Source organism: Pristiophorus japonicus, unplaced genomic scaffold, assembly GCF_044704955.1.
Source record: "Pristiophorus japonicus isolate sPriJap1 unplaced genomic scaffold, sPriJap1.hap1 HAP1_SCAFFOLD_234, whole genome shotgun sequence".
In the NCBI taxonomy this organism is placed as follows: domain Eukaryota; kingdom Metazoa; phylum Chordata; class Chondrichthyes; family Pristiophoridae; genus Pristiophorus; species Pristiophorus japonicus.
The window spans coordinates 20353-30000 of NW_027252058.1; the positions used below are offsets into that span (position 1 = coordinate 20353).

The 9648-nt window shown below is 52.4% G+C and overlaps 1 protein-coding gene across 1 annotated transcript in view; it reads right to left on the reverse strand.

Annotated features, from left to right (window-relative positions):
• cd79a (CD79a molecule, immunoglobulin-associated alpha) overlaps positions 1 to 9648 on the reverse strand; it is a 179146-nt gene that overhangs the window by 19852 nt on the left and 149646 nt on the right. Inside the window, exon 2 of the mRNA XM_070871272.1 lies at positions 6822 to 7076. Within this exon, the coding sequence (XP_070727373.1) occupies positions 6822 to 7076 (255 nt within the window). The remainder of the gene's footprint in view (positions 1 to 6821; positions 7077 to 9648) is intronic.

The window sequence follows — 9648 nt, forward strand, 5'->3', positions numbered from 1 at the left end:
AGTAGGAGCGGGAGGAGGAGGGGGAGAGGGAGGGTGAGGAGGAGGGGGAGGAGGACGAGTAGGGGGAGGAGGAGGGAGAAGGTAGGAGGAGGGGGAGGAGGGGCAAGGGGGAGGGGGAGATAGGCGAGGTATAAACTGCCCACTGACGGTAAATACTGTCCCAACCCTTACCCCCGCTCCCCTATCCATGCACTTTCCCGGTGGGACACATTGGGCCAATGGTTTATCCGCCTCCCATCTCCTGGCTTCGTACCTGGCCTCCCTCTCCCCATCGTATCGATAACAGGGCTCCTAACTCTCCTCTACACCATTCCCCCGCCCCACAATCTCTCCCTCCTCCCTGCCTTCTGATCGAGACTCATCGCTTCATCTCTTGCTCCAACATCGTAGACCAACGTCACTGGCTGGGGTTTTATTGAGTCTTGTGAACATCACATGACTGGCTCAGCCACTCCCAACTCAACAGCTCGGCAACTATTTTCAAATAACTTTAAATCAAGTGTTCTCTTTTGGTAGGGGTACTTGAACCCGCAAATTTACAAATGATGCATGAGGAGGTCCTCGGACCTGCCCGCTCCCCTCCGCACAGGGTGCCCAAAGATCAGGAGTGTGGGACTGAAGTGCAGCCAGAATTTGAGGAGCAGCCCCTTTAAATAATGGAACAGGGGCTGCAACCTCGCACATTCAATAAAAACATGGAACACGGACCCCTCCAGAAATTGCAGGCGGCCTGGGAGCCCGTGAACTGACTTAAAAACCAGTTGCACGGGACTGCTCCGTGCACCACCCTCCAGGCCAAGTCCCCGATAAATAGAGGAAGGACTCCCGAGTAGAGTGCCCTCCATCGGGGACCCCCGCCTCCTCCGGACAACAAGATGGTGCACCATGGCGTGTCCTGACGGCAGACGAGGATGGCAAGGTGGAGAGTGTGCAGGAGCAGAATTGAAAGGCACGGAGAGGATTTCCCCGAGGAGGCTCAAGTTGTGAGGCGCCGGCTCCCGAGGGAGGTTCCGGGGCTCGACGCCGAAGAGGAATTCCGACCGGACGGGGGTCAGTTCGGACGGGATCTCCTCACGTGTCTACAAAGCTGTGAGCATCCTCACAGGAGCTAACGTTACACATCATAGCCCTCATCGTCATAGGCAGTCCCTCGGAATCGAGGAAGACTTGCTTCCACTCTAAAAGCAAGTCCTCAGGTGGCTGAACAGTCCAATACGGGAACCACAGCCCCTGTCACAGGTGGGACAGACAGTCGCTGAGGGAAGGGGAGGGTGGGACAGGTTTGCCGCACGCTCCTTCCGCTGCCTGCGCTTGGTTTCTGCATGCTCTCGGCGACGAGACTCGAGGTGCTCAGCCCCCTCCCGGATGCACTTCCTCCACTTAGGGCGGACTGGTCTTTGGCCAGGGACTCCCAGGTGTCGGTGGGGATGTTGCACTTTATCAGGGAGGCTTTGAGGGTGTCCCTGTAACGTTTCCTCTGCCCACCTTTGGCTCGTTTGCCGTGAAGGAGTTCCGAGTAGAGCGTTTGCTCGTGTCTGGCATTAACATAAGAACATAAGAATGTGGCCGTGGACATGATGGTGAAAGAGCGGGGTAGATGGGACTTATTAGATCGAGCTTTCACAGAGCCGGCACGGGCTCGATGGGCCGAATGGCCTCCTTCTGCGCGGTGAGATTCTCTGAAGCTACAATTCCGCCATGTTATAAGCCGTGTATTTCACCCGCACACTTAACTCGTGCGTATATTTTGGGCGCAAACGTGCGGGAAATTCCAGGCACGCCGCGTATCAGGAACCGACAAGCAGGGGCGCTTTTCAATTTATCCGCTGGGCTTTTTCCGCTGCCGTTAAAACGTGTTCAAGGCTCACAGGAAATGAAGCGTAGCTCATGGTTATATAAAGCTCCAGCCAGACCCCGTCTGTGTGTGTGTGCAGTAACCGTGCTCAGAACTGGCCCCGCCTCCCAGGGAGCAGCTATCAGCCTCGGAGGGGGGAGCAGAATGATCCCGGGGCTGAAAGGGTTAAAACTTTAAGGAAGAACTTGCATTTATATCGCGCCTTTCACGACCACCAGGCGTCCCAAAGCGCTTTACAGCCAATGAAGTACTTTTGGAGTGTAGTCACTGTTGTAATGTGGGAAACGCCAATTTGCGCACAGCAAGCTCCCACACACAGCAATGTGATAATGGCCCGGATCATCTGTTTTTGTTATGTTGATTGAGGGATAAATATTGGCCCCAGAACACCGGGGAGAACTCCTCAGCACTGCACTAGCAGCATCAGCTTTGATTTACTGTGCTCAAGTTCCTGAAGTGGTACTTAAACCCACAAACTCCTGACTGAGAGGCGGCAATGCTACCTGTTGGGTCCTTAACTCTTAAACATAACCGCACGAGGCACGTACTGCAGACCCAGTCACTCTGTGACCTTCACCTTTATTACCGGGACCAAGGACCTGCGAGGGACCTCCCCTTATATACCTGAATCTCCAGGTAAGAAGTGTCTCCCACAAGTACACCCCCTGTGGTCAAGGTGTGCATTTCTAGTAAGTATCTACAGTATGCAGTGGTTACATGAGGGTTGCAATTGTATCAGGGTTACAGTAGTATGCTGGTTACACACATGACATTACCCACGGAGCCACAGCTTACACTGAGGACAGAGACGTTAGGATCAAGGGCTCCATAGGCTAAGCTTGTAATCCCTTGTGTTTCGAAGATTAAGAGGCGATATAATCTACTCTAGATGATTAAAAGGGGATAGGGTAGATAGAGTAGATGTTTATAGGGTAGACAGAGAGAAACTGTGTCCTCTGGTGGGGGAACCCCAGAACAAGGGGCAGAACCTTCAAACTAGAGCCCGGCTGTTCAGGGGTGATGTCAGGAAACACTTCTTCACACAAAGGGCAGCGGGAATCTGCAACTCTCTCCCCAAAAAGCTGTTGAGGCCGGGGGTCATTTGGAGCTTTCAAAACTGAGATTGATTGATTTTTGTTTGTTGGGCAAGTGTATAAAGGGTTGCAGAACCAAGGGAGATAGAGTTAAGATACAGATTAGCAGTGATCCAATTCAATGGTGAAACAGGCTCGAGGGGCTGAATGGGCCTCCTCCTGTTCCTGTGTAACAGGCCCGAGGGATTGAATGGGCCTCCTCCTGTTCCTGTGTAACAGGCTCGAGGGATTGAATGGGCCTCCTCCTGTTCCTGTGTAACAGGCTCGAGGGATTGAATGGGCCTCCTCCTGTTCCTGTGTAACAGGCTCGAGGGGCTGAATGGGCCTCCTCCTGTTCCTGTGTAACAGGCCCGAGGGATTGAATGGGCCTCCTCCTGTTCCTGTGTAACAGGCTCGAGGGGCTGAATGGGCCTCCTCCTGTTCCTGTGTAACAGGCCCGAGGGATTGAATGGGCCTCCTCCTGTTCCTGTGTAACAGGCTCGGGGGGCTGAATGGGCCTTCTCCTGTTCCTGTGTAACAGGCTCGAGGGGCTGAATGGGCCTCCTCCTGTTCCTGTGTAACGGGCTCGAGGGGCTGAATGGGCCTCCTCCTGTTCCTGTGTAACAGGCTCGAGGGGCTGAATGGGCCTCCTCCTGTTCCTGTGTAACAGGCCCGAGGGATTGAATGGGCCTCCTCCTGTTCCTGTGTAACAGGCTCGGGGGGCTGAATGGGCCTTCTCCTGTTCCTGTGTAACAGGCTCGAGGGGCTGAATGGGCCTCCTCCAGTTCATTGGGAGGTCGAGTGAAGAGAATAACCAAGAGAAGAATTGCTTGAAACATTCACCTGCCTTAAAGACCCGGGAAATGAAAGGAGTGACCTGAACCCCGGGGGTTAAATTCACGAACCGCCACACACCGCAGCCATTGGTCGTTTGCATTGGGCGCGGTGCGGCACAGCTTTGTCAATGGGCGGTGGAGTCAGCGTGAGAGGCGGCGGGTGCAGGGGCTAGAAAACGGGCGTGAGTCACTCGCACGTGATTGTCACCGCGCAATGATGGCCTTGCGCCAACCTTACGGCAAAAACACTGACATCGGTCGTGTGGTCAATAATGGAATCTCGTCATTAGCGGATGGAATCCCCACCGAGGCACTGAAGTATAAGAACATAAGAAATAGGAGCAGGAGTCGGCCATTTGGCCCCTCGAGCCTGCTCCGCCATTTAATACGACCATGGCTGATCCGATCATGGACTCAGCTCCACTTCCCCGCCCGCTCCCCATAACCCTTCACTCCCTTATCGCTCAAAAATCTGTCTATCTCCGCCTTAAATATATTCAATGACCCAGCCTCCACAGCTCTCTGGGGCAGAGAATTCCACAGATTTACAACCCTGTGAGAGAAGAAATTCCTCCTCATCTCAGTTTTAAATTGACGTCCCCTTATTCTGAGACTATGCCCCCTAGTTCTAGTTTCCCCCATCAGTGGAAACATCCTCTCTGCATCCACCTTGTCAAGTCCCCTCATAATCTTATACATTTCGATAAGATCACCTCTCATTCTTCCAATGAGTAGAGGCCCAACCTACTCAACCTTTCCTCATAAGTCAACCCCCTCATCTCCGGAATCAACCGAGTGAACCTTCTCTGAACTGCCTCCAAAGCAAGTATATCCTTTCTTAAATATGGAAACCAAAACTGCACGCAGTACTCCAGGTGTGGCCTCACCAATACCCTGTATAACTGCAGCAAGACTTCCCTGCTTTTATACTCCATCCCCTTTGCAATAAAGGCCAAGATACCATTGGCCTTCCTGATCACTTGCTGTACCTGCATACTATCCTTTTATGTTTCATGCACAAGTCCCCCCAGGTCCCGCTGTACTGCAGCACTTTGCAATCTTTCTTCATTTTAATTAATAACTTGCTCTTTGATTTTTTTCTGCCAAAGTGCATGACCTCACACTTTCCATCATTATACTCCATCTGCCAAATTTGTGCCCACTCACTGAGCCTGTCTCTGCCCTTTTGCAGGTTTTTTGTGTCCTCCTCACACATTGCTTTTCCTCCCATCTTTGTATTGTCAGCAAACTTGGCTCCGTTACACTCGGTCCCTTCTTCCAAGTCGTTAATACAGATTGTAAATAGTTGGGGTTCCAGCGCTGATCCCTGCGGCACCCCACTAGTTACTGATTACCAACCCGACAATGACCCATTTATCCCCACTCTCTGTTCTCTGTTAGTTAGCCAATTCTCTATCCATGCTAATATATTACCCCCAACCCCGTGAACTTTTATCTTGTGCAGTAACCTTTTACGTGGCACCTTGTCAAATGCCTTCTGGAAGTCCAAATACACCACATCCACTGGTTCCCCTTTATCCACCCTGTTCGTTACATCCTCAAAGAACTTCAGCAAATTTGTCAAACATGACTTCCCCTTCATAAATCCATGCTGACTCTGCCTGACTGAATTTTGCTTTTCCAAATGTCCTGCTACTGCTTTTTTAATAATGGACTCCAACATTTTCCTAACCACAGATGTTAGACTAACTGGTCTGTGGTTTCCTGCTTTTTGTCTGCCTCCTTTTTTAAGTAGGGGCGTTACATTTGCAGTTTTCCAATCTGCTGGGACCTCCCCAGAATCCAGGGAATTTTGGTAAATTACAACCAATGCATCCACAATCCCTGCCGCTACTTCTCTTTAGACCCTAGGATGCAAGCCATCAGATCCAGGGGATTTATCTGCCTTTAGTCCCATTAACTTACTGAGTACCACCTCCTTAGTGATTGTGATTGTGTTCAGTTCCTCCCCCTCTATAGCCCCTTGACTATCCACTGTTGGAATATTGTTAGTGTCCTCGACCGTAAAGACTGATACAAAATATTTGTTCAGAGTTTCTGCCATCTCCATGTTCCCCATTACTAATTCCCCGGTCTTGTCCTCTAAGGGACCAACATTTACTTTAGCCACACTTTTCCTCATTATATACCGATAGAAACTCTTGCTATCTGTGTTTATATTTTGTGCTAGTTTACTTTCATAATCTCTCTTCCCTTTCTTAATCATTGTTTTAGTTATTCTTTGCTGACTTTTAAAAGCTTCCCAATCTTCTGCCCTCCCACTAGTTTTGGCCACTTTGTATGCCCTTGTTTTGAATTGGATACCGTCTTTTATTTCTTTAGTTAGTCACGGATGGCTATCTTTTCTCTTACACCCTTTCCTCCTCACTGGAGGAAAATACAAGGAACAGCACCGACCCTTGTACATGGCCTTCTTTGACCTCACAAGGCCTTTGACACCAATAATGAAGAAGAAAGCTGCGGACTGCAGGACAATGTCAATGGACTGGTCAGGTGGGCAGAACAGTGGCAAATGGAATTCAATCCGGAGAAGTGTGGGACTACACTTGTAGAGGGCTAACAAGGCGAGGGAATACACAATAAATGGTAGGACACTGAGAAGTGTAGAAGAACAGAGGGACCTTGGAGTGCAGGCCCACAGATCCCTGAAGGTAGCAGGCCAGCTAGATAAGGTGGGTAAGAAGGCACACGGGATACTTGTCCCACCCTCCCCTTCCCTCAGCGACTGTCTGTCCCACCTGTGACAGGGACTGTGGTTCCCGTATTGGACTGTCAGTCACCTGAGGACTCATGTTAAGAGTGGAAGCAAGTCTTCCTCGGTTCCGAGGGACTGCCTGTGATGAAGACAATGAAATGTCTGTGGTTCTGTGGCGTGAGGCAAGCAACGGCCTTTACTGAACCCAGCTTGGTGCCGATGATGGCTGCTACACGATTGGGCCAAATTGCATCTTCCAACTTACGATTGGCCAACCGTGTGGGCTGAGTTGCCCTTTGACCTTCCCCCCCCCCCACCTACCCGGGGACCGAGCGACTTACTGTAGACACGCAGTGCCACCTCGCAGGAGGTTTTATTGTTGACCACGTTCTGACATCGGTAGATTCCCAGGTGTGACTCGTTCACCTTGTGCCACGTGACCCAGGCGCCCTCCGGGCTCACTGGCTGCCAGTTGGCATTGCTGTAGGACCTCCTCTCCCAGATCACGTCCGGCACGGAGCCCTCGTGGCACGTCAGCAGGAACGGGCTTCCGAACTCCACCCGCACGGAAGGTGCCGGAACCGTCGTGGTCCCCACTGTTGACAAAAGAACAGCAGTCAGCCTCGACACCAAACACAGGCACTCAATCCCGGGGCACAGGAAGAGGCCATCCAACTCTTTGCTGGAGCTCCCAATTAGTCCCACTCCTCCCCCCCCACTCTACAGTCAGGGCCAGGGAGCTTTGAATAGCCCCAGACGACAGCGCCCCCCGCCCTCCCAAACTGGGCACAGCTCTCCAACTGCTTGCAATGTCCTGTACTGTATGACCAGACACTCACACACTCACTCAGACACATACATGCACCATCATCATCGGCAGTCCCTCGGAATCGAGGAAGACTTGCTTCCACTCTAAAAGTGAGTTCTCAAGTGACTGAACAGTCCAATACGAGAACCACAGACCCTGTCACAGGTGGGACAGACAGTCGCTGAGGGAAGGGGAGGGTGGGACAGGTTTGCCACACGCTCCTTCCGCTGCCTGCGCTTGGTTTCTGCATGCTCTCGGCGACAGGACGCGAGGTGCTCAGCCCCCTCCCGGATGCACTTCCTCCACTTCGGGCGGACTGGTCTTTGGCCAGGGACTCCCAGGTGTCGGTGGGGATGTTGCACTTTATCAGGGAGGCTTTGAGGGTGTCCCTGTAACGTTTCCTCTGCCCACCTTTGGCTCGTTTGCGGTGAAGGAGTTCCGAGTAGAGCGCTTGCTTTGGGAGTCTCGTGTCAGGCATGTGGACAATGTGGCCCTGCCCAGCGGAGCTGGTCAAGTGTGGTCAGTGCTTCGATGCTGGGGATGTTGGCCCAGTCAAGGATGCTCATGATCATCATAAGCAGTCCCTCGGAATTGAGGAGGACTTGCTTCCACTCCCTAAGTGAGTTCTTTGATGGTTGAACAGTCCGATACGGGAGCCACAGACCCTGTTACAGGTGGGACAGACATTCGTCGGGGGAAGGGGTCGGTGGGGCTGGTTTGCCGCGTGCTCCTTCCACTGCCTGCGTCTGGCCTCTTCATGCTCCTTGCGTCGAGACTCAAAGAGGTCAACGCCCTCCTGGATGGACTTTCTCCACCTCGGGCGGTCTGCGGCCAGGGTCTCCCAGGTGTCAGTGGTGATGTCGCACTTTACCAGGGTGGCTTTGAGGGTGTCCTTATAACGTTTCCACTGTCCACCTTTGGCTCGTTTGGACACTAATGTTGGTGCGTCTGTGCTCCCAGGGGATTTGTTGGATCTTGCGGAGACATCGTTGGTGGTATTTCACCAGGGACTTGAGGTGTTTACTGTACATGGTCCATGTCTCTGAGCCACACAGGAGGGCGGATATTACTACAGCCCTGTAGACCATGAGCTTGGTGGTAGATTTGAGGGCCTGGTCTTCGAACACTCTTTTCCGCAGGCGGCTGAAGGCTGTGCTGGTGCACTGGAGGCGATGCTGAATTTCTGCATCAATGTCTGTTGTTGATAGGAAGTTCCCGAGGTCTGGGAAATGGTCCACGTTGTCCAGGGCCGTGCCCTGGATCTTGATGACTGGGGGGCAGTGCTGTGCGGTGAGGACAGGCTGGTGGAGGACCTTTGTGTTACGGATGTTTAGCGTAAGGCCCATGCTTTCGTACACCTCAGTAAATACGTCGACTATATCCTGGAGTTCAGCCTCTGTGTATGCACAGACGCAGGCGTTATCCACATACTGTAGCTCGACGACAGAGGTTGGGGTGATCTTGGACCTGGCCTGGAGATGGCGTAGGTTAAACAGCTTCCCACTGGTTCTGTAGTTTAGTTCCACTCCAGCAGGGAGCTTGTTGACTGTGAGGTGGAGCACGGCAACGAGGAAGATTGAGAAGAGGGTTGGAGCGATGACACAGCCCTGTTTGACCCCGGTCCAGACGTGGATTGGGTCTGTAATGGATCTGTTGGTAAGGATCACGGCCTGCGTGTCATCATGGAGCAGGCGAAGGGTGGTGATGAACTTTTGGGGACATCCGAAACGGAGGAGGATGCTCCATAGACCCTCACTGTTGACAGTGTCAAAGGCCTTTGTAAGATCGAAAAAGGCCATGTATAAGGGCTGGCCCTGCTCCCTGCATTTTTCCTGCAACTGGCGCGCTGCAAAGATCATGTCTGTTTTGTCCCGTAGGGGATGAAATCCGCACCGTGACCCCGGGAGGAGCTCCTCGGCCACAGGAAGAAGATGATTGAGGAGGAATCTAGTGACAACTTTCCCAGTGGCTGATAGCAGGGAGATTCCCCTGTAGTTGCCGCAGTCAGACCTGTCCCCCTTTTTAAAAATGGTCACAATCACTGCATCTCTGAGATCTCCCGGCATGCTCTCCTCCCTCCAGATGAGAGCGATGAGGTCGTGTATCCGCACCAACAGCGCCTCTCCGTCATACATTACCGCCTCAGCAGGGATTCCATCCACACCCGTAGCCTTGTTATTCTTCAGCTGTTTTATGGCTTTGCCAACCTCATGCAACATTGGAGCTTCACTGAGTTGATGGCAGGTGGCATGCTATGGGATGGAATCGAGAACACTCGAGTCACAGGCAGAGTCAAGATTGAGGAGGTCTTCAATGTGTTCCTTCCATCGGGTTCTGACAGCCTCAGTGTCCTTGATGAG